The 24,247-nt window shown below is 43.8% G+C and overlaps 1 protein-coding gene and 1 long non-coding RNA gene across 4 annotated transcripts in view; one reads left to right on the forward strand and one right to left on the reverse strand.

Annotated features, from left to right (window-relative positions):
• Window positions 1-1,680: 1,680 nt before the first annotated feature.
• Window positions 1,681-24,247, forward strand: part of LOC130361232 (uncharacterized) — a 34,496-nt gene continuing 11,929 nt past the window's right edge. Inside the window, exon 1 of the long non-coding RNA XR_008890915.1 lies at window positions 1,681-1,800. This is a non-coding gene — a long non-coding RNA (uncharacterized LOC130361232). The remainder of the gene's footprint in view (window positions 1,801-24,247) is intronic.
• LOC130361230 (cytochrome P450 2K6-like) overlaps window positions 10,032-24,247 on the reverse strand; it is a 63,530-nt gene continuing 49,314 nt past the window's right edge. For all 3 annotated transcript variants that reach the window (XM_056563980.1, XM_056563982.1, XM_056563981.1), the window contains exons 8-10: window positions 22,403-22,587; window positions 11,039-11,180; window positions 10,032-10,551 (exon numbers count right to left, since the gene is read on the reverse strand). In XM_056563980.1, the coding sequence (XP_056419955.1) occupies window positions 10,373-10,551; window positions 11,039-11,180; window positions 22,403-22,587 (506 nt within the window). In that variant the 3' untranslated portion in view covers window positions 10,032-10,372. The remainder of the gene's footprint in view (window positions 10,552-11,038; window positions 11,181-22,402; window positions 22,588-24,247) is intronic.

Below are 24,247 nucleotides of genomic sequence, written 5' to 3' on the forward strand. Positions count from 1 at the left end.
TTTGGTTATTTTTCCGTTCTGTTCATTAAAGGAAAACTGTCAGCAAGTTCACCCACACTAAACCCAATACACTGGGTTATAGTGTGGGTGAACAGGAGTTGATACAGGGGTCACTTACTTTTTTTTGTTCATTAGCCACCGAGTTATGTGCCTGTAAAGTTACTTACTTCTCTCTATAATATGCGCTTCAAGGTAGGACCCCCGCCAGCCGTCTGCTTCAGCCTCCCGCACTAAAGCTTCTAAGCCCGCCCCCGTTTTATAAATACTCATTCTCTTCCTAGCGATGTGGATTCTCATATCCCCTGAACGTAGCGCTCTGATTGTCATTTTACCTAAATGTCTCTATGCTTTAGAACATGCCTCTGTTACAGTACCTACGTTGCAAGGCATGCCCCCATATCTCTAAAACCAGTCATTCTTTTTCACCAGGGAATACTAGGACCAACATTAGACAGTTTATCAACTGCAATACCCATCACATTGTCTACATGGCCACATGCGAATGTGGCCTCAGATACATCGGTAAGAGTATAAGGGAGTTCAAGAAGCGAGTGTTGGAACATCTGGGGGACATAAAACACAACCGAGACACCCCCTTAGCGAGACATATAAACAGTATCCATACAGGGAATTATAAAAATCTCAAATTTATTGGAATTAAGAAAATAACACCGTCAGTGAGAGGAGGTGACTTGGACCGACTGCTCCTTCAGTAGAGTCGGTGGATATATCATCTTGATGCAATCTATCCAACAGGATTGAATGAACAGTTAAACTTTTGCTGCCTGTTTTCTGTTTTCCTGACTTGGTGACAGACAGGTAGCTAGTGAGGGTCTTAGGTGGCCTTCCAAGTTAGTGCACCATCACGAGCTAGGGTATGTGAGGTTCTTTAGGAGGTTGGAGAGCAGGACCACCCTTTTTAGGGCTGACCATCCTGCCTAGGAATAAGGCATTATAAGTTAGTGTAGGGTAGAATAGGTCCTCATAGGCCCATTTTATATCCCTACCATTCTCCCCTTTAGGGTCTCCTAGCCCGAGGAGACCGTGTCCCTTAGTCCAACCACTGTCACTCCATCATTCCAACATATGGCATATATGCATGTGTGGAGACTGCCATTGTGATAGGTATTCATCACAATCATCAGTGGCAATTGTGCCCAATTTATTCCTGGGGGCACCTTGGTGGCCTTCTTTGCCTGGCAGTTTCCGTACCATGCAGATAGCATTTATGAGATAGTGATGTCAATGACAGTACAAGATATGCGATTCCTACACCAGCATCCCTGTACAATACTAATTATATATATGTGTCTCGATAAGTACATCTATACATTCTTATACGGCCTGTATTTTAGCCTTATATGTATAAGTGATTGATGAGAGTCCACACTTGCCATTTTTCTTATTTAAACAACAAAACGATGCTTTATTGGTAACATTGTAGTATAACATTCATTATACTCTTCTACATACTTACCTGTTCCCCTAACAATATCTGGTTATATAATAATATTATTATTATGCCCACTGACAAGACTGCTTGTAACTGAGCCTGTTTAAACACTTAGCTATTACAGTGACTGGGATTGCCGCTATTTGCGTGCATGCGCATAGGTAGTCGCGGACGCGCCTATCAGAGGTGAATGACGAGGCGCGGTCTTCTGACGCATGTGTCCGGGCGATGGATATAACGTCAGACGCTGCTGACATGTGGGATGTGCAGTGAAGCTGGGGATCGCGGCTTCCTGCTCAAGCAGATTTGCACATCGCCACAGTATCTGAGGGCCGGACATCATAACCGTGAGTAACCACTATATGGAGCACACTTTGCTTCCTTAGTTTTCTCCACAGGTTGAATAGGATTTTTTCCTCTTGTGTTTGTTTACAGGTACACCTAGGCAGCACTGTTTTTATGTGAGTAAAGGCTGTGAGGGACCCTGAACAATAAAAATTGGTTTTCCCCACTTTATATTATGCCTCTCTTTTTCCTAGGTACCTGATGTCCTGCGGTTACCCCCACAGCAATTTGGTCTAGTATACTAGTATGCTCGACAATAGGAGCATCGGACCCATGTCTTGCTGACTGGGACACCCTTGCTATTTATATTATTTAAATGATGATCAATAGAATACATCTCTTATATACAAACACTCTATAATGGTTTCCCCTGAGGACACCAATGCACTTCGGCAGAAACACGTCGAGAAACCTTTGAGCTACAGAAACCTTTTGAGCAAGGTCACATATCTTGTGTGACATTATTTAATATGATTTTAACCATATGCATTTCACTCCAGGCACTTTTTTGGATATACTCGATCCATGTATCCATTTGAGCCTTGAGTTGATAGTTATGATTATTGTCTGGCAATTGCACTCTGCTATCCCATTTGGATGCAGTATTGACATTATTTTATGTGATTTAGTAAAAGTTATGTTTTAATACATTCACTCCCCAACTTTTTGGTTGCTTACCAAGAGTTTCATATCTCTGTTCCAGTACTTGAATCCTTTTTTGTCACGTTACATTCCCTTTTATCCCCCTTTATCTGGAGTCCTAATAGACCTAAAATTCACCTTACAACCTTGCAACATCTGAAGTTAGATGCGGGAATGTTGCTACCCGATTATTATCTGTATTACTTGGCTGGTCAACGCCGCTATATCCGTCATTGGTTATTAGACCACCCGATGCCACCCGATCAGGTTTTGAGGGCTGCCAAGTCTGTACACTGATATACCCTCAGATACTCCTCTTTGGCATAATCTGAACTTCACACACCTGGACGGTTCTCTTGACCCTATATTTTGGCAGAATGCTGAGGTGCACACCCTAGAACACCTATATTCTGATAATGTGTTGAGATCGTGTGAACAACTTCAGACGGAGTATGATATCCCTAGGTGCTGCCTCTTTAAATACCTACAGTTATGTCATGCCCACCCTGTTTCCCGCTGCGTATTTGAAAGTGGGCAGGCTCTTTTCGGCTGTCCGCAGCAGATTTTCCCCGGCGGAATTTACACTGCGGAAAATACACCACAGTCTTTACTGACTTCAATGGGGCTTGCAGTGGATTTTCCGCAGCGTAAATTCCGCCACGGAAAATCCGCTGTGGACAGCCGAGAAGAGCCCGCCCCTTTTCAAATATGCAGCGGAAAACCAGCAAAAAAGTCTGCCTGGTAGCTGTAAGTCACATAAATACAATCAATAATTGGCTAACCTAGGGTCATGTGATCTTGCTGCTAGCTTCTAGATATGCTGAGCTACCCTGACATCATCTCAGTTTCTTAAAATTTCCTCCATTGATTCAGGCACCAAAACATCATGTGTTCCTCATTCCTTCTGCTATTTTTTACGCCATTGTCAGGTTTCCATGAGTCTAGCCTGGCAAAGTTCGAAAGTTCTGCGAGTTGATATTTACCCTAAAGTTCTGAGCAAGACCAGGTTCGCTTCGCTCATCAGAGCAACAAAGCAAAACAAAGAAGGTACATAGGGAAATATTTAAAAATATTTCATGTAATGTTTGAAACCGATTTATCTTTGTGGAAAAGAACCCTTTAACCCTTGAGTTATGTAATTTGTAACTTTTATAACTTTTTATTGAAAATTGAAGGAGTTCTGTAGTAAAACATAACTTATCCCCTATAGAGCGCGGAGGGTTGGACCACTGGAACCCCCGTGATGTCCCGAACGGGGCCCCGGCAGGCTGCTGGAAGGGGGAATTATGACCCACACATGTAGTGCTGGCCAACACAACCCCTCTTTGTGTCCTGCAGGGGTCAGAACGGCCACTTCTGGCAGACTGCTGGGACCCCGTTCAGGAGATCACAGGGGTCCCAGTGGTTGGACCTCCCACAATCTATAACTTATCCCCTATCCTTTGGATAAGGGATAAGTTATGTTTCACTGCACTACTCCTTTAAATAATAGAGTTTACATTGAGTGGTTTCTAACTAACTCCCCACAAACAGCACAGATTTAGTTAATAAACCTACAAATAGTGACACCAAGACATTGTTGTACAATAAAGATTTGTAATTATACAAAGACAAGAATAGCCCTCCCACTATAAAAACAATCCACCCTTAAAACACATACATCCCACAAGGAGAAAACACAAGGGTAAGAAAGCACTATATAATGACCCAAGGGGCAGACTGACAACACTCAGGGCCCCCTGACCAAATAAAGCAAGGGCCCCCAGTCAGCCCCTGGCCACACCTCTGCCCCACCCCTATTTGGACATCAGCCTGATTGGTGATGTCTGGCATTAGCCGAGGGAGTGGAAGTGGGAGCCGGCACTGTGCGTACATGTATGCCTTGTGTCCTTAGGGCTCATTTACATGGACGGATCCGCAGTGTATTTTACGGTGCAGATCCACCGACAAAGGACCCTACAGTGCTCCCTCCATCTGTGTCTGCTCATAGTAGCAATCTGTTGCTACAAACAGACACGCTTTGATGTGCATGTTCGCCTCGCTTATGCGCAGTATACTCGCACACATCGCAGCTGCTCTTGGCCTAGCTCAGGGAACAGGAGGAGCGGCTGCAATGTGTGCGAGTATACTGCGCATGTGCAAGGCAAAAATGCCCCTCGAAGCGTGTCTACTCGTAGCGGTGGATTGCCGCTATGAGCAGACACAGATGCAGCACTGTAGGGTCCATTGCCGGCGGATCCGTAGCGTAAAATACACTGCAGATCTGTCCATGTGAATAAGCACTTAGGGTACGTTCACACGTTACAGGATCTGCTGTATATTTTCTGCAGCTAATTTTGCTACCTATTGAACCTAATGGGTTGCAAAGTCAGCTGCAGAAAATATGCAGCAAAAATATGCAGCAGATCCTGTACATGTGAATGTACTCTTAAGGAGTTAATGATAAATAAACAAGCAGTGTGTTCACATATTGTCACCCCAGTGGGGTCACTTTCCCAACTCCAGTGTCCACAGGTCACCAACAGGTTGCATTACCAGAACAATTTTTTGAAAAATCGCGGCAAAAATTGTGCAGTTTTACAGCGATTTTGAAAAATCACGGTAAAAACCGTGCCATTTTTGCCGTGATTTTCCCAAAAATTGTTCTGGTAGTGTGACCTGTTGGTGACCTGTGGACATTGGAGGAGGGAAAGTGACCCCACTGTGCTGCTACTATACACATCACCCAGCCCCAGGATAGACTGCTAGTCAGGAGGGAGAGAGGCAGCACACAGGGACATCACTCACCCTCACATGAAGCGGCCGCTCTGTGTTCCCAGGAGGCCTGTCAGCTCTCGGCCCTGTCCTCTTCCTGTGCTGGAGGCGGAGCCAACAATCAGGTCCTCTTCATCCCTGCTCTGCTGCCTGTCTCTGCTAATGATATCAGAGCAGGAGCAGCGCAGGGATATTTACATAGAGAAAAACCTCACCTGAAAGTAGCTCTTGTCTGACTGAGGATCCGGGACAAGTGTCCTTAATCCTCAGCAGCTGCAGCGGGCCCTTTACCCTGCCGGGCCTTTGGACTACGGCCAAATGGACCGGACTGACACCTGAATGACCCGAACACCAAGTGGAAGCCCAAAGGTGTAACATATATCAAACTTCTAACATATTATTGTGCCAAAGCAATCCAAAATCATTCCATACCTAATTGGGACATTGTGAGGGTCCACAGTGTACCCCACCACCACCTCAACACGTGTTTCAACTCTTCGTCAGTAGCCGCATCCACACCGCATCCCATTCATTTAAATGAGCCAGCTGGAGTGTGGTAGAGGGTGTGATGCAGGGCAAATGGAATTACCCTAGGGGCAGATGGCATTAACCCCTTGTATTCATGACACCAGGGCTTGGTTTATCCTCAATAGTGTTGAGCGGCATAGGCCATATTCGAATTCGCGAATATTCGCGAATATATGGACGAATATTCGTCATATATTCGCGAATATTCGCATATTCGTTATATTCTCATTTTATTTTCGCGTATGCGAAAATACACATATGCGAAAATTAACACATATAAGAATTCGCATATGCGAATATTAGCATATGCTAATTTTCGCATATGCGAATTTTCGCGCGCCAGTCTCACACAGTAGTATTACAGCCTTCTTTAAACCACACAAGCTGGAAGCAGAGAGGGGTGATCACTGTGATGTGTACTGTGAAGAAAAAAAAAACAAAAAAAAAACGAATATTCGTAATTACGAATATATAGCGCTATATTCGCGAAATTCGCGAATTCGCGAATATGCGATATTCGCGAATAATATTCGAATTGCGAATATTCGCGAGCAACACTAATCCTCAATACCACCCGAATGTATACCACTGGATCCTGGGCTAAGCACGGGGGGAAATAATGACTTCGACACCAAGTTACGGAACAATGGTAGCTTTACTGAATTAGACAGGTGGAACAGTCTATACAGCTTGGCCAGGCCCAGGGGGGTAACCAGTGACTTAAGAGACCTTAGGGCTTGCTGGGACTTGTAGTGAACTGAGACAATTTTGATGCAGGCCACACTGACTGAAGACAGGTTGGCTTTGACTTGACTGACTGAGACTAACTATACCCTGTTTGTAGCTTACCCGGCTCTGACTTGGACCTGGGGGTTGTGGACTTGTAGACTTGTGGCTGTTTGATGGACTTTAGGCCTCCTCTGGACTCCAGACACACACCTAGGACTCGACTGCACTGTAGTTCAGCAAAGACTTATTCTCCAAAGAGAGTGAAGAGACTCCTCCCAGGGCTTATATAGGGGAGACTCTGGTGAGGTCCCACAGGTCACATGGTCACTGACACCTCACTGGGTTACAATCACATGACAGATGTTTAACCACGTGAAAACTGTTCTTAAAGCTACAACATTTTATATACATTACATAGCATAATAATAACTGTACAAGGGGAACAGATGCAGGGGGCCCCCAGGGGACATTGCAGGGAGGCTGCCTGACAGGACAATAAGGGTACAGGGGTACAACTGGGCCACCACAGGAGTAAGATAGTGACTCTGATTGGCTCATTTTTTTTAACCGTATCAGTTTTATTGCTTGGCAGTCTGACTTCAAAACTGGATACGGTGCAGAAATGAGCTGACCGGAGTCACTATGCGGCAGGGATACGGCAACGGACAGTTTTTAAATTTCCTCGCTGGATTTAGCCACCATATTACACAATCCTAGCGTGAATGTACCCTGAGATGGGCTGCTATGGTTGTTATTAGAGAAGAGCGAACTTACAGTAAATTCGATTCGTCATGAACTTCTCGGCTCGGCAGTTGATGACTTTTCCTGCATAAATTAGTTCAGCTTCCAGGTGCTCCCGTGGGCTGGAAAAGGTGGATACAGTCCTAGGAGACTCTTTTCTAGGACTGTATGCACCTTTTCCAGCCCACCGGAGCACCTGAAAGCTGAACTAATTTATGCAGGAAAAGTCATCAACTGCCGAGCCAAGAAGTTGGTGACTAATCAAATTTACTGTAAATTCGCTCATCTCTAGTTGTTATACCTGACAACCACATATAAAAAGGTTAAATCACACACAATTGTCTGCCAAAAATGATAATTTTGGTATGGATTTGGAGTGCAGAATAGATATATGTTAGGTAATGATTGAAATATAATTTATTATTATTATTATTATTATTATTATTTTATTTTAAAGCTCCACTAATTTCATGGCACAATGCATATGATAATAGGGTTGAAAATACATAAGAAAAACACAAGTACAGTAAACATGAATACTGTTAAAGACAGACTGACATACAGGAAAAGAGGACCCTGACCACAAGCTTACAATCTACAAGGTGAGGGGAGCAGCTGTTCACAGTGCAGTAAGGGCAGCAGGATAACTGTGGTCCATAGGCTTTTCTGAAAAGATGGGTTTTCAGGTTGCTTCTAAAGGTCTTTGAGGTGGACGAGAGCCAGCAGGGCCGGCCAAAGACATTGTGCTGCCTGGGTCCAAGAGTGAAATGATGCCCCCCCCCCTTTTTACTTTCACGCCATTTACAGTACAGAATTAATAATGTAATATTTTATTAGTTTGAACAATTAAGCACGTGGTGATACCTAATATGTTTATTTTTACTCTGTTTATTATGTATTTTTATATGGAAAATGGGAAAAGGGGGGTGATTAGAACTTTTAATATGGAAGGAATTAATGTGTGTTTTTTTAAAAGCGTAATTAACTTCTTTTTTTTTTTTTTTTTTTACACTTTTTTGGTCCCTTAGGGGTCTCTTTGGAGAAATCAGAGAATTTCTCATAAAGAGCAATGAAGTTCCATGGAACTTTGTTGATCTGTGTGCTCTGCATTCCTTTAGTAGAGCCTGGTGCAGCCAGGCTCTATCAAATGCAGAGCCAGAATCAGGACAGAAGGAGAGGTAATACCTCCGGCTACCTCTACAGTGGATTACCCCTCCGCGAGCATGCTGCGGGGGAAGATCCACCCCACTAGGCCACCAGGGCTGGTTTAAAGCTCCCATTAGACTCCGCTGTCAAAGCTGAAGGGTTAATAGCCGGATGCGGTGATCTATCCATGTCGGCTATTAGCAGTGGCCCCCAGCTAAAGGAATCAGCTGGGGGCCACCGGGTATGGAGCGAGCACGAGTCAGCACCATGACGGACTAGGTCTGTCATGGGTCGTGTAGAGGTCAAAAATCTTTTCGGGGCAGCAATTTGCCGCACCTGTGAAGGTGCCGCCTGGGTCCAATGTAGGGCCGGCCCTGAGAGACGGATGTGCCCAGGTAGTCCCAGAGTACAGGGGAAGCTCGGGAGAGATCTTGTAAATAGTTGCGTCAGGTGTGGATGAGGGGAGAGCACAGATGGAGGTCCTGTGGGGATCGGAGAGTACTTGAGCGGTGGTCTCAGGAGATCAGGTTGTGGACGGCCTGGTATATCTTTGTTTACAGTAAAAACTGAATTCTCTGGGTAGCCAAGATAGGGATTAGCAGAGGGAAGAGGCAGAGGAGGGGAAAGGGGAAAGAGTGTTAAATGAGAGGCCATAGAGGAGGATGTTGCAGTAGTGAAGTTAAAAGATGACGAGGGCATGTAGGGGCATGTGGAGTCAATAATAAGGAAAATGCTGGTCTTAAAAATGTTTTTGGGTGAAGGTGGCAGAGGGTGATAAGGGTTAGAATGTAAAGTTTGAAACACAGCAAAATCAAAGGATCTGAGCTGGTGGATTCGTGGGACTGGACAGAGAGTGGGACCATTGACTGTAAATTGATAGGTCGGTGGGGGAACTTGATAAAGATGGGGGAAAGATAATGAATTACATGTGAAATTTTAAAAGTGGGAGGAGATGGAAGATATAATTGATAGACACTCTGGGATCCTAGAGAGCTGACATACTGACTGGAGAAAGGGTTATATGTCTCATCAGCATAGAAATGGTATTTTAATGGGATTCTATGATCTGTACAACAACAAAAAAGAAACATAGCCAAACACATCCACCACTTGTATTTTGATCTATTTGCTTCTGAGCATAATTCCAAAAACTATTAGATTGTTATTATACATTTTGATCAGAAAAAGTACAAGCCCACTCACCACATCAAGGCCACCTAGTCAGAGTGGGTACCTAACCTAAGTCTGGCGCAGCACCAGGCGGCGACCACTGCCTTCGCAACACCATGCCCACTGGGGGAATGACCCAGTTGCCAGGCAGCCCCACTGCTGCCCAACCAAGCCCCTGGCTCCGGGCCACACCACCCCACATACAAAGCATCACAGAAACAATGTGAACACTTACCAGGTGCTCCCTGCCAGAGGGCTCGGAGAATGCAAGGAGGAAACCCATATGGAGTCTCCTGGTGCTCTGTGGTCATTGTTACTGTGATGCTTTGTCTGTGGGGTGGGGTGGCCCGGAGACAAGGGCTTGGTTGGGCAGCAGTGGGGCTGCCTGACCACCGGGTAGCCCCCCCCCCCTGCGAGCATGGTGTGTCAGAGGCGGTGGTCACCGCCCAGAGCTACACCGGTGTTAGGTTAGGGACCCACTCTGACTAGGTGGCCTTGACGTGGCGAGTGGGCTTGTACTTTTGATCAAAATGTATAATAACAACCTGTAGTTTTTTAATTTATGCTGAGCAAGTAGATCAAAATACAAACTGTGGATGTGCGGCTGTGTTTCTGTTTCTCTATTTTTGTTTTTATTCTATGATCTGTCCCGAGCAAAACTTAAAGATGCAGAAGAATAAGGGCCCTAGGGTAGAGCTTTAAGAGAGTCCAACAGAGGGAGAGGGAGGTGAAGTGGGAGAGACTTAAGTTGTTGAGGTATGAGGAGACTCACAATGACAATGACATATAAAGTCCTTGTCATTGTGAGGTATATATAATATTGGCTTATATATGTCCTGTGCTAGAATTTGCTGAACACTTCCTCTATCTGCGAGATATGGCACATATCTCAAAGGGTTGGGGGGAGTTTGTAACCCCCAATGCAGGAGTGAGGTCCAATTTGGCTTCGGGTACAGGCTTAAAAGTGAAATTTTGTAATAGTGTTGTGAAGAACAGGAATAGCTCCATTTTAGCCAAGGTTTCCCCAGCACAGCTACGTTTACCTGCAAGAAAGAACAGAAATCATTGATGACTGATCATTTCAGATTACAACTCGATTGATGATTTAATAAAGTTTATTTAAAATGTATTGAATATGTAAGTGTTTTGTAATTTACCTTGGGTAATTCTGTACAGCAGCAGGGACTCTTGTCAAATGTCAGGAGTCCCTGCTCTTGTGAGCTGAGAAGTGAGGGATGCATACATTACATGCATTGCTGCCCAGTAAATGTAATGAAGTAGCTGCGGGCGCTTCTGCCATGATGCCACTTGCATTAGCAGCCTTAGATGGAGGGCAGCTCAACAGCTTATCTAGGAAAGGGGCCAGGTCACCGGGTAAAAAAAAGAACAACCCCTCAGCCCCCCCCCCCCCGGTGCTGGACTTGGTATGTGACATACATAAGTGTGTACAGTATTGAGTGCTAGGTGAGCAAGTGACCCCCCCCCCAAGTTGTCACATCCCTTTTATGAGAGTAAAATAATAAATATTACCTATTGAGAAGGGGATGAAGGCCTCATTCTTTTTGAAATTCCCTTCACAATCAAGAAAATGTTCTGGATAAAACTCATCCGGTTTCTCAAAGTAAGTTCTCTCTCTCAGTGCGGAGTGCAGCAATGGGAAAACTAAAGTGCCCTAGAGGGGTAAAAAATATTACTTTGTATAGAGCAGGCATAGGCAACCTTTGGCACTGCAGATGTTTCCACTACATCTCCCATGATGCTTTTGCAGCATTTAAGCTGTAGGAGCATCATGGGAGATGTAGTCCAAAACATCTGCAGTGCCGAAGGTTGCCTATGCCTGGTATAGAGGATCTCTGCTGTGGGGTGTAGTATAGAGGATATCTCCTGTGTGGTGTAGTATAGAGGATCTCTCCTGTGTGGTGTAGTATAGAGGATCTCTCCTGTGTGGTGTAGTATAGAGGATCTCTCCTGTGTGGTGTAGTATAGAGGATCTCTCCTGTGTGGTGTAGTATAGAGGATCTCTCCTGTGTGGTGTAGTATAGAGGATCTCTCCTGTGTGGTGTAGTATAGAGGATCTCTCCTGTGTGGTGTAGTATAGAGGATCTCTCCTGTGTGGTGTAGTATATAAGATCTCTCCTGTGTGGTGTAGTATAGAGGATCTCTCCTGTGTGGTGTAGTATAGAGGATCTGTCCTGTGTGGTGTAGTATAGAGGATCTCTCCTGTGTGGTGTAGTATAGAGGATCTGTCCTGTGTGGTGTAGTATAGAGGATCTGTCCTGTGTGGTGTAGTATAGAGGATCTGTCCTGTGTGGTGTAGTATAGAGGATCTGTCCTGTGTGGTGTAGTATAGAGGATCTCTCCTGTGTGGTATAGTATAGAGGATCTGTCCTGTGTGGTGTAGTAGAGAGGATCTCTCCTGTGTGGTGTATTATAGAGGTTCTGTCCTGTGTGGTGTAGTATAGAGGATCTCTCCTGTGTGGTATAGTATAGGGGATCTGTCCTGTGTGGTGTAGTATAGAGGATGTGTCCTGTGTGGTGTAGTATAGAGGATCTCTCCTGTGGGGTGTAGTATAGAGGATATCTCCTGTGTGGTGTAGTATAGAGGATCTCTCCTGTGTGGTGTAGTATAGAGGATCTCTCCTGTGTGGTGTAGTATAGAGGATCTGTCCTGTGTGGTGTAGTATAGAGGATCTGTCCTGTGTGGTGTAGTATAGAGGATCTGTCCTGTGTGGTGTATTATAGAGGATCTCTCCTGTGTAGTGTAGTATAGAGGATCTCTCCTGTGTGGTGTAGTATAGAGGATCTCTCCTGTGTGGTATAGTATAGAGGATCTGTCCTGTGTGGTGTAGTATAGAGGATCTGTCCTGTGTGGTGTAGTATAGAGGATCTCTCCTGTGTGGTGTAGTATAGAGGATCTCTCCTGTGTGGTGTAGTATAGAGGATCTCTCCTGTATGGTGTAATATAGAGGATCTCTCCTGTGTGGTGTAGTATAGAGTATCTCTCCTGTGTGGTGTAGTATAGAGTATCTCTCCTGTGTGGTGTAGTATAGAGGATCTCTCCTGTGTGGTGTAGTATAGAGGATCTCTCCTGTGTGGTGTAGTATAGAGGATCTCTCCTGTGTGGTGTAGTATAGAGGATCTCTCCTGTGTGGTATAGTATAGGGGATCTGTCCTGTGTGGTGTAGTATAGAGGATGTGTCCTGTGTGGTGTAGTATAGAGGATCTCTCCTGTGTGGTATAGTATAGAGGATCTGTCCTGTGTGGTGTAGTATAGAGGATCTGTCCTGTGTGGTGTAGTATAGAGGATCTCTCCTGTGTGGTGTAGTATAGAGGATCTCTCCTGTGTGGTGTAGTATAGAGGATCTCTCCTGTATGGTGTAATATAGAGGATCTCTCCTGTGTGGTGTAGTATAGAGGATTTCTCCTGTGTGGTGTAGTATAGAGTATCTCTCCTGTGTGGTGTAGTATAGAGGATCTCTCCTGTGTGGTGTAGTATAGAGGATCTCTCCTGTGTGGTGTAGTATAGAGGATCTGTCCTGTGCGGTGTAGTATAGAGGATCTGTCCTGTGTGGTGTAGTATAGAGGATCTCTCCTGTGTGGTGAAGTATAGAGGATCTCTCCTGTGTGGTGTAGTATAGGGGATCTCTCCTGTGTGGTGTAGTATAGAGGATCTCTCCTGTGTGGTGTAGTATAGAGGATCTCTCCTGTGTGGTGTAGTATAGAGGATCTGTACTGTGTGGTGTAGTATAGAGGATCTCTACTGTGTGGTGTAGTATAGAGGATCTATCCTGTGTGGTGTAGTATAGAGGATCTCTCCTGTGTGGTGTAGTATAGAGGATCTCTCCTGTGTGGTGTAGTATATAGGATCTCTCCTGTGTGGTGTAGTATAGAGGATCTCTCCTGTGTGGTGTAGTATAGAGGATCTCTCCTGTGTGGTGTAGTATAGAGGATCTCTCCTGTGTGGTGTAGTATAGAGGATCTCTCCTGTGTGGTGTAGTATAGAGGATCTCTCCTGTGTGGTGTAGTATAGAGGATCTCTCCTGTGTGGTGTAGTATAGAGGATCTCTCCTGTGTGGTGTAGTATAGAGGATCTCTCCTGTGTGGTGTAGTATAGAGGATCTCTCCTGTGTGGTGTAGTATAGAGGATCTGTCCTGTGTGGTGTAGTATAGAGGATCTGTCCTGTGTGGTGTAGTATAGAGGATCTCTCTTGTGTGGTGTAGTATAGAGGATCTCTCCTGTGTGGTGTAGTATAGAGGATCTCTCCTGTGTGGTGTAGTATAGAGGATCTCTCCTGTATGGTGTAATATAGAGGATCTCTCCTGTGTGGTGTAGTATAGAGGATCTCTCCTGTATGGTGTAGTATAGAGGATCTCTCCTGTGTGGTGAAGTATAGAGGATCTCTCCTGTGTGGTGAAGTATAGAGGATCTGTCCTCTGTAGTGTAGTATAGAGGATCTCTCCTGTGTGGTGTAGTATAGAGGATCTGTCCTGTGTGGTGTAGTATAGAGGATCTGTCCTGTGTGGTGTAGTATAGAGGATCTCTCCTGTGTGGTGTAGTATAGAGGATCTCTCCTGTGTGGTGTAGTATAGAGGATCTCTCCTGTGTGGTGTAGTATAGAGGATCTGTCCTGTGTGGTGTAGTATAGAGGATCTCTCCTGTGTGGTGTAGTATAGAGAATCTCTCCTGTGTGGTGTATAGAGGCTCTCTCCTGTGTGGTGTAGTATAGAGGATCTGTCCTGTGTGGTGTAGTATAGAGTATCTCTCCTGTGTGGTGTAGTATAGAGGATCTCTCCTGTGTGGTGTAGTATAGAGGATCTCTCCTGTGTGGTGTAGTACAGAGGATATCTCCTGTGTGGTGTAGTATAGAGGATCTCTCCTGTGTGGTGTAGTATAGAGGATATCTCCTGTGTGGTGTAGTATAGAGGATCTATCCTGTGTGGTGTAGTATAGAGGATCTGTCCTGTGTGGTGTAGTATAGAGGATCTGTCCTGTGCGGTGTAGTATAGAGGATGTGTCCTGTGTGGTGTAGTATAGAGGATCTCTCCTGTGTGGTGTAGTATAGAGGATCTCTCCTGTGTGGTGTAGTATAGAGGATCTGTCCTGTGTGGTGTAGTATAGAAGATCTCTCCTGTGTGGTGTAGTATAGAGGATCTCTCCTGTGTGGTGTAGTATAGAGGATATCTCCTGTGTGGTGTAGTATAGAGGATCTTTCCTGTGTGGTGTAGTATAGAGGATATCTCCTGTGTGGTGTAGTATAGAGGATCTGTCCTGTGTGGTGTAGTATAGAGGATCTCTCCTGTGTGGTGTAATATAGAGGATCTCTCCTGTGTGGTGTAGTATAGGGGATCTGTCCTGTGTGGTGTAGTATAGAGGATATCTCCTGTGTGGTGTAGTATAGAGGATCTGTCCTGTGTGGTGTAGTATAGAGGATCTCTCCTGTGTGGTGTAGTATAGAGGATCTCTCCCGTGTGGTGTAGTATAGAGGATCTCTCCTGTGTGGTGTAGTATAGAGGATCTCTTCTGTGTGGTGTAGTATAGAGGATCTGTCCTGTGTGGTGTAGTATAGAGGATCTCTCCTGTGTGGTGTAGTATAGAGGATCTGTCCTGTGTGGTGTAGTATAGAGGATCTCTCCTGTGTGGTGTAGTATAGAGGATCTGTCCTGTGTGGTGTAGTATAGAGGATCTCTCCTGTGTGGTGTAATATAGAGGATCTCTCCTGTGTGGTATAGTATAGAGGATCTGTCCTGTGTGGTGTAGTATAGAGGATCTCTCCTGTGTGGTGTAGTATAGATGATCTCTCCTGTGTGGTGTAGTATAGAGGATCTGTCTTGTGTGGTGTAGTATAGAGGAGCTGTCCTGTGTGGTGTAGTATAGAGGATCTGTCCTGTGTGGTGTAGTATATAGGATCTCTCCTGTGTGGTGTAGTATAGATCTCTCCTGTGTGGTGTAGTATAGAGGATCTCTCCTGTGTGGTGTAGTATAGAGGATCTCTCCTGTGCGGTGTAGTATAGAGGATCTCTCCTGTGTGGTGTAGTATAGAGGATCTCTCCTGTGTGGTGTAGTATAGAGGATCTCTCCTGTGTTGTGTAGTATAGAGGATCTCTCCTGTGTGGTGTAGTATAGAGGATCTCTCCTGTGTGGTGTAGTATAGAGGATCTCTCCTGTGCGGTGTAGTATAGAGGATCTCTCCTGTGTGGTGTAGTATAGAGGATCTGTCCTGTGTGGTGTAGTATAGAGGATCTCTCCTGTGCGGTGTAGTATAGAGGATCTCTCCTGTGTGGTGTAGTATAGAGGATCTGTCCTGTGTGGTGTAGTATAGAGGATCTCTCCTGTGCGGTGTAGTATAGAGGATCTCTCCTGTGTGGTGTAGTATAGAGGATCTGTCCTGTGTGGTGTAGTGTAGTATAGAGAATCTCTCCTGTGTGGTGTAGTATAGAGGATCTGTCCTGTGTGGTGTAGTATAGAGGATCTCTCCTGTGTGGTGTAGTATAGAGGATCTCTCCTGTGTGGTGTAGTATAGAGGATCTGTCCTGTGTGGTGTAGTATAGAGAATCTGTCCTGTGTGGTGTAGTGTAGTATAGAGAATCTCTCCTGTGTGGTGTAGTATAGAGGATCTCTCCTGTGTGGTGTAGTATAGAGGATCTCTCCTGTGTGGTGTAGTATAGAGGATCTCTCCTGTGTGGTGTAGTATAAAGGATCTCTCCTGTGTGGTGCAGTATAGAGGATCTCTCCTGAGTGGTGTAGTATAGAGGATCTCTCCTGTGTGGTTTAGTATAGAGGATGTGTCCTGTGTGGTGTAGTATAGAGGATCTGTCCTGTGTGGTGTAGTATAGAGGATCTCTCCTGTGTGGTGTAGTATAGAGGATCTCTCCTGTGTGGTGTAGTATAGAGGATCTCTCCTGTGTGGTGTAGTATAGAGGATCTCTCCTGTGTGGTGTAGTATAAAGGATCTCTCCTGTGTGGTGCAGTATAGAGGATCTGTCCTGTGTGGTGTAGTATAGAGGATCTCTCCTGTGTGGTGTAGTATAAAGGATCTCTCCTGTGTGGTGCAGTATAGAGGATCTGTCCTGTGTGGTGTAGTGTAGAGGATCTCTCCTGTGTGTTGTAGTATAGAGGATCTCTCCTGTGTGGTTTAGTATAGAGGATGTGTCCTGTGTGGTGTAGTATAGAGGATCTGTCCTGTGTGGTGTAGTATAGAGGATCTCTCCTGTGTGGTGTAGTATAGAGGATCTGTCCTGTGTGGTGTAGTATAGAGGATCTGTCCTGTGTGGTGTAGTATAGAGGATCTCTCCTGTGTGGTGTAGTATAGAGGATCTCTCCTGTGTGGTGTAGTATAGAAGATCTCTCCTGTGGGGTGTAGTATAGAGGATCTCTCCTGTGTGGTGTAGTATAGATGATCTCTCCTGTGTGGTGTAATATAGAGGATCTCTCCTGTGTGGTGTAGTATAGAGGATCTCTCCTGTGTGGTGTAGTATAGAGGATCTCTCCTGTGTGGTGTAGTATAGAGGATCTCTCCTGTGTGGTGTAGTATAGTGGATCTCTCCTGTGTGGTGTAGTATAGAGGATCTCTCCTGTGTGGTGTAGTATAGAGGATCTCTCCTGTGTGGTGTAGTATAGAGGATCTCTCCTGTGTGGTGTAGTATAGAGGATCTCTCCTGTGTGGTGTAGTATAGAGGATCTCTCCTGTGTGGTGTAGTATAGAGGATCTCTCCTGTGTGGTGTAGTATAGAGGATCTCTCCTGTGTGGTGTAGTATAGAGGATCTGTCCTGTGTGGTGTAGTATAGAGGATCTCTCCTGTGTGGTGTAGTATAGTGGATCTCTCCTGTGTGGTGTAGTATAGAGGATCTCTCCTGTGTGGTGTAGTATAGAGGATCTCTCCTGTGTGGTGTAGTATAGAGGATCTCTCCTGTGTGGTGTAGTATAGAGGATCTCTCCTGTGTGGTGTAGTATAGAGGATCTGTCCTGTGTGGTGTAGTATAGAGGATCTCTCCTGTGTGGTGTAGTATAGAGGATCTCTCCTGTGTGGTGTAGTATAGTGGATCTCTCCTGTGTGGTGTAGTATAGAGGATCTCTCCTGTGTAGTGTAGTATAGAGGATTTCTCCTGTGTGGTGTAGTATAGAGGATCTGTCCTGTGTGGTGTAGTATAGAGGATCTCTCCTGTGTGGTGTAGTATAGAGGATCTCTCCTGTGTGGTGTAGTATAGAAGATCTCTCCTGTGTGGTGTAGTATAGAGGTTTTTCTCTGTGTGGTGTGAACAGCCTGTAATGTGTAATGTTGTGTCCCCTGAAAATAACTCAACACAGTCATTAATGTCTAAACCTTGGCAACAAAAAGGAGTACACCCCTAAATGAAAATCTTCAATTTAAGCCCAATAAACTTTTTTATTCCCCTTTATTCCCCTTTATCCCCCTGATGTCATTTGACTTGTTAGTGTTACAAGGTCTCAAGTTTGAATAGGCAATAGTGTTGAGCGGCATAGGCCATATTCGAATTTGCGAATATTCGCGAATATATAGACGAATATTCGTCATATTCGCGAATATTCGCATATTCGTAATATTCTCGTTTTATTTTCGCATATGCGAATATTCGCGTGTGCGAAAATTAACATATGCAAAAATTTGCATTCACAAAAATTTGCATAAGCGAAATTTGCATATTCGAAAATTAGCATATGCAAATTTTCGCATATGCGAAAATTCGCACACCAGTCTCACACAGTAGTATTAGAACCTTCTTTACACCACACAAGCTGGAAGCAGAGAGGGATGATCACTGTGATGTGTACTGTGAAAAAAAAAAAACGAATATTCGTAATTACGAATATATAGCGCTATATTCGCGAATATCCGCGAATTCGCGAATATGCGATATTCGCGAATAAAATTCGAATTGCGAATATTCGCGAGCAACACTAATAGGCAACAGGTATCTCTAATCTGGTATTATCCCTCTCACACTCTCTATTATCACTCTCACACTCTCTACTCTCTGGTCAATGAATCAGTCACAATGCATCCCATGGCAATGAACTCTGAGGATCTGAAAAAAATAATTGATGTGCTATATAAAGATGGCCTAGGCTATAAGAGATGGCCAAGACCCTGAAACAGAGCTGCAGCATGGTCACAGCACAGATTCCACTTAGAACTGGTTTCGCCATGGCCAACCGAAGAAATTGAGTGTACGTGCTCAGCGTAGCATGCAGAGTTTGTCTTTGGGAAATTGACATGTGAATGCTGCCAGCAATGGTGCAGAGGTTTAATGGGAGGTGGTGGCTGTGTGTGTGTGTGTGTGTGGGGGGGGGGGGGGGGTTGATCCTGTCAGTGATCAGAAACATGACAATGGCCCAAAACAACAAGAAGACCACCACTGCCTTTCTAAAGAAGCTGAGGGTAAAGGTGATGGACTGACCAAGCATTTCTCCAGACCTATATCTTATTGGGCATCTGTGGGGCATCGCCAAATGGAAGTTGCGGCAGCACAAGGTCGATGACATCCACCAGCTTAGTGATGTCAGTGGAAGAGAACTCCAGTGTAACCTGTGAAGCTCTGGTGAATTCCATGGCCAAGAGGATTAAGGCAGTGCTGGAAAATAATGGTGGCCACACAAAATATTATAGACACATTAGGCCAAATTTGCACATTTCTACTTAGGGCTGTACTCACTTTTGTTGCCAAGGTTTAGACATTAATGGATGTATGTTGGGTTATTTTAAGGGGACTCAACATTAAACAGGGTTATACAGGCTGTGCACTAAGTACTTTACATTGTAGTAGAGGGTTATTTCTTCAGTGTTGTCACAAGATAGAGGAAAATATCTATAAAAATTCAAGGGTTGGACTCACGTATGGGAGATACTGTATATATAATGTGAGGGGTGGACTCACTTATGGGATATACTGTATATATAATGTGAGGGGTGGACTCACATATGGGATATACTGTATATATAATGTGAGGGGTGGACTCACATATGGGAGATACTGTATATATATATAATGTGAGGGGTGGACTCACTTATGGGATATACTGTATATAATGTGAGGGGTGGACTCACTTATGGGAGATACTGTATATAATGTGATGAGTGGACTCACATATGGGAGATACTGTATATATATATAATGTGAGGGGTAGACTTACTTATGGGAGATACTGTATATATAATGTGAGGGGTGGACTCACTTATGGGAGATACTGTATATATAATGTGAGGGGTGGACTCACTTATGGGAGATACTGTATATATAATGTGAGGGGTGGACTCACTTATGGGATATACTGTATATATAATGTGAGGGGTGGACTCACGTATGGGAGATACTGTATATATAATGTGAGGGGTGGACTCACGTATGGGAGATACTGTATATATAATGTGAGGGGTGGACTCACTTATGGGAGATACTGTATATATAATGAGAGGGGTGGACTCACTTATGGGAGATACTGTATATATAATGTGAGGGGTGGACTCACTTATGGGATATACTGTATATATAATGTGAGGGGTGGACTCACGTATGGGAGATACTGTATATATAATGTGAGGGGTGGACTCACTTTTGGGAGATACTGTATATATAATGTGAGGGGTGGACTCACTTATGGGAGATACCGTATATATAATGTGAGGGGTGGACTCACTTATGGGAGATACTGTATATATAATGTGAGGGGTGGACTCACGTATGGGAGATACTGTATATATAATGTGAGGGGTGGACTCACTTATGGGGGATACTGTATATATAATGTGAGGGGTGGACTCACTTATGGGAGATACTGTATATATAATGTGAGGGGTGGACTCACTTATGGGAGATACTGTATATATAATGTGAGGGGTGGACTCACGTATGGGAGATACTGTATATATAATGTGAGGGGTGGACTCACTTATGGGAGATACTGTATATATAATGTGAGGGGTGGACTCACGTATGGGAGATACTGTATATATAATGTGAGGGGTGGACTCACTTATGGGATATACTGTATATAATGTGAGGGGTGGACTCACGTATGGAAGATACTGTATATATAATGTGAGGGGTGGACTCACTTATGGGAGATACTGTATATATAATTAGAGGGGTGGACTCACTTATGGGAGATACTGTATGTATAATGTGAGGGGTGGACTCACATATGGGAGATACTGTATATATAATGTGAGGGGTGGACTCACTTTTGGGAGATACTGTATATATAATGTGAGGGGTGGACTCAGTTAAGAGAGATACTGTATATATAGTGAGAGGGGTGGACTCACTTATGGGAGATACTGTATATATAATGTGAGGGGTGGACTCACTTATGGAGGATACTGCATATATAATGTGAGGGGTGGACTCACTTATGGGAGATACTGTATATATAATGTGAGGGTGGACTCACTTATGGGAGATACTGTATATAATCTGAGGGGTGGACTCACTTATGGGGGACACTGTATATATAATGTAAGGCGTGGACTCATGGGAGATACTGTATATATAATGTGAGGGGTGGACTCACTTATGGGAGATACTGTATATATAATGTGAGGGGTGGACTCACTTATTGGAGATACTGTATATAATGTGAGGGGTGGACTCACTTATGGGAGATACTGTATATATAATGTGAAGGGTGGAGTCACTTATGGGAGATAGTGTATTTAATGTGAGGGGTGTAGTCACTTATGGGAAATACTGAAGATAGCAAAACGTTTTCAGATGTCAATATCCTCTGTTCAGAATGTAATTAAGAAATGGCAGTCATCAGGAACAGTGGAAGTTAAAGCAAGATCTGGGAGACCAAGAAAAATATCAGACAGAACAGCTCGCCGGATTGTGAGAAAAACAATTCAAAACCCACGTTTGACTGCACAATCCCTCCAGAAAGATCTGGCAGACACTGGAGTTGTGGTACACTATTCCACTATAAAGAGATACTTGTACAAATATGGTCTTCATGGAAGAGTCATCAGAAGAAAACCTCTTCTATGTCCTCACCACAAAAATCAGCATTTGAACTTTGCAAATGAACATATAGACAAGTCTGATGCATTTTGTAAACAAGTTCTGTGGACCGATGAGGTTAAAATTGAACTTTTTGGCCGGAATGAGCAAAGGTACGTTTGGAAAAGAGGGGGAACAGAATTTAATGAAAAGAACCTCTGTCCAACTGTTAAGCATGGGGGTGGATCAATCATGCTTTGGGGTTGTATTGCAGTCAGTGGCACAGGGAACATCTCACGAGTAGAAGGAAAAATGGATTCAATAAAATTTCAGCAAATTTTGGATGCTAACTTGATGCCAAAAGCTGAAGTTGAAGAGAGGATGGCTTCTACAAATAGATAATGATCTTAAACACACCTCGAAATCCACAGGGGATTACATCAAGAGGCGTAAACTGAAGGTTTTGCCATGGCCTTCACAATCTCCTGACCTCAACATAATTGAAAATCTATGGATAGACCTTAAAAGAGCAGTGCATGACAGGCAGCCCAGAAATCTCAAAGAACTGGAAGACTTTTGTAAGGAAGAATGGGCAAAGATACCTCAAACAAGAATTGAAAGACTCTTGGCTGGCTACAAAAAGCATTTACAAGCTGTGATACTTGCCAAAGGGGGCAGTACAAGATATTAACTCTGCATGGTGCCCAAACTTTTGCAGGGTGCCCAAACTTTTGCAGACGCCATTTTTTTGTTTTCTGTTATTTTGAAAGTGTAAATGATGGAAATAAAATCTAACTTTTGCTGACATATTATAAGAATGTCTCATCTGTAATTTGATCTTTCCTTGACTTCTTTATGCACTTTAATACAATTTTTTTTTTACCTGGGGTGCCCAAACTTTGGATCCCCACTGTAGTTAACCTTTTTATTTTTTTTCTTACCTTTGGAATAAAATACCCTCTGAATGTGACATCTTCAGAAGTTGCATGTGGAACATTAGTCGGTGCAATATCCCCAAAGCGTTGAATTTCATGTACGACTGCGTCAGTATACGGCATTTGTTTCCTATGTTCCATCTGAGGTTGGGCCGATCCTATCACTCTCTCAATTTCATTATGGACTTTTTCTGCCAAGGAAGAGAGAAGATGGTGTCTAAAATTTATATCTGCACTGCTAAGTGTGTTTCAGAAGAGAAAGACAAGTTTAAAGGGGGAAAAATAATTCCTTATCGTTCTGCATGTACTTAATAATGGTAATATAAAAAACATTGTTTTAGAAACTTTTGCTAATTTATTAAAAATGAAAATGTTTAATTTTGCATGGTCTGACCCTTTGCTGTGACACTTAAAGAGTACCTGACATCAAACCGTATTTTCTTAACTAACTCAAATTATATTCCCTAACTACTCCTAGCACCCCTCCTTACCTTAAAAAAAATTGTTAGCTTTAAAAAGCTGTCTTTAATACCTTTCTCCTTGCTCACACTGTGTGAGCTCCCATCAGGAGAAAGTGGGCGTTTCCCAGCAGACATGACGTCACTGAATCCTGCAAGAGCTGTGCCTTGCCATGCTCCTCACGCACTTCCTGAGTTTGGTCTCCTGCCAGACCAGGAGAAGACCAAACTAACTGTTTGACTTGTTACAGGGAACAGAACCGAACCACCTAGTGGGTGTTTTTTCAATCACATTAAAAACATACAAAGGATGAGATTTTTAACAGCAAGTAAATAACAAAGTGTCTTATAATAACATAAGGAACAATATATTAAAAGTTTAGTTTGGTGACAGGTACTTTATAATACTAAGCTCTGAAGCCTCCCATTTCTCTTGATCACCCTTGAGATGTTTCTGCACCTTGAATAGAGGTAAATTCTGTGGATTGTACATGATTTGGAAATACACAACCCTGTCTATATAAGGTCTCATAGTTGACAGTGCATTTCCCAAGAGCACAGTTGCCTTCAGAATTCCTAAAATGAAAAAGTTTGTGTGGTGTGCTATAGTGGTGTGTGGTAGTTTAGTGCTGGGGTGCAGCTACAAACAGGAGAGTCACTTGTGACGCCAGGGTACCGTTAACCACCACGCTCCAAGGTACAGCAGTTTTCCTGGGCAACCTGCCCAACGCTGGAGAATAAAAACACCAGATGCAGGCCTACAGAAAACTACTTTTTACTGAGGTTCAGGATAGATGTTATAATCCTTAACAATGCTGATCAGAGCAGGGGAAACACCTTTTGCCTTGTTGGGACATGCAGTACTTTTCACTTGACTGAATTTTAGTTACTGTAGACTTCAGACTCTAAACTCTGCAGTGCTTCCCCAGAAATAATATACTGCCAGGCTTGGACTGCAAACTTTTGGATTAAGAGTTGTCTGAGGCTTTCTATCTCCTGCTATCCTAGACTTCCAGACTGGATCTGTGCGGCAGGTGATTACAGGCTTCTGACACATGACTCCTTCAGTTTACCACATACTTTTCCTAACTTCTCTCCACACTGCTACCTCAGCTCTCCTCCACTTCTGAACTGAAAAACTCCTATCCCCTACACTTAAAGGGGTACTCCCGTGGAAAACTTTTTTTTTTTTTTTTTAAATCAACTGGTGCCAGAAAGTTAAACAGATTTGTGAATTACTTCATTAAAAAATCTTAATCCTTCCAGTACTTATTAGCTGCTTAATACTACAGAGGAAATTATTTTCTTTTTGGAACACAGAGCTCTCTGCTGACATAACGAGCACAGTGCTCTCTGCTGACACCTCTGTCCATTTTAAGGCTGGCTTCACACC

Source organism: Hyla sarda, chromosome 3 (genome assembly GCF_029499605.1).
Source record: "Hyla sarda isolate aHylSar1 chromosome 3, aHylSar1.hap1, whole genome shotgun sequence".
NCBI lineage: Eukaryota > Metazoa > Chordata > Amphibia > Anura > Hylidae > Hyla > Hyla sarda.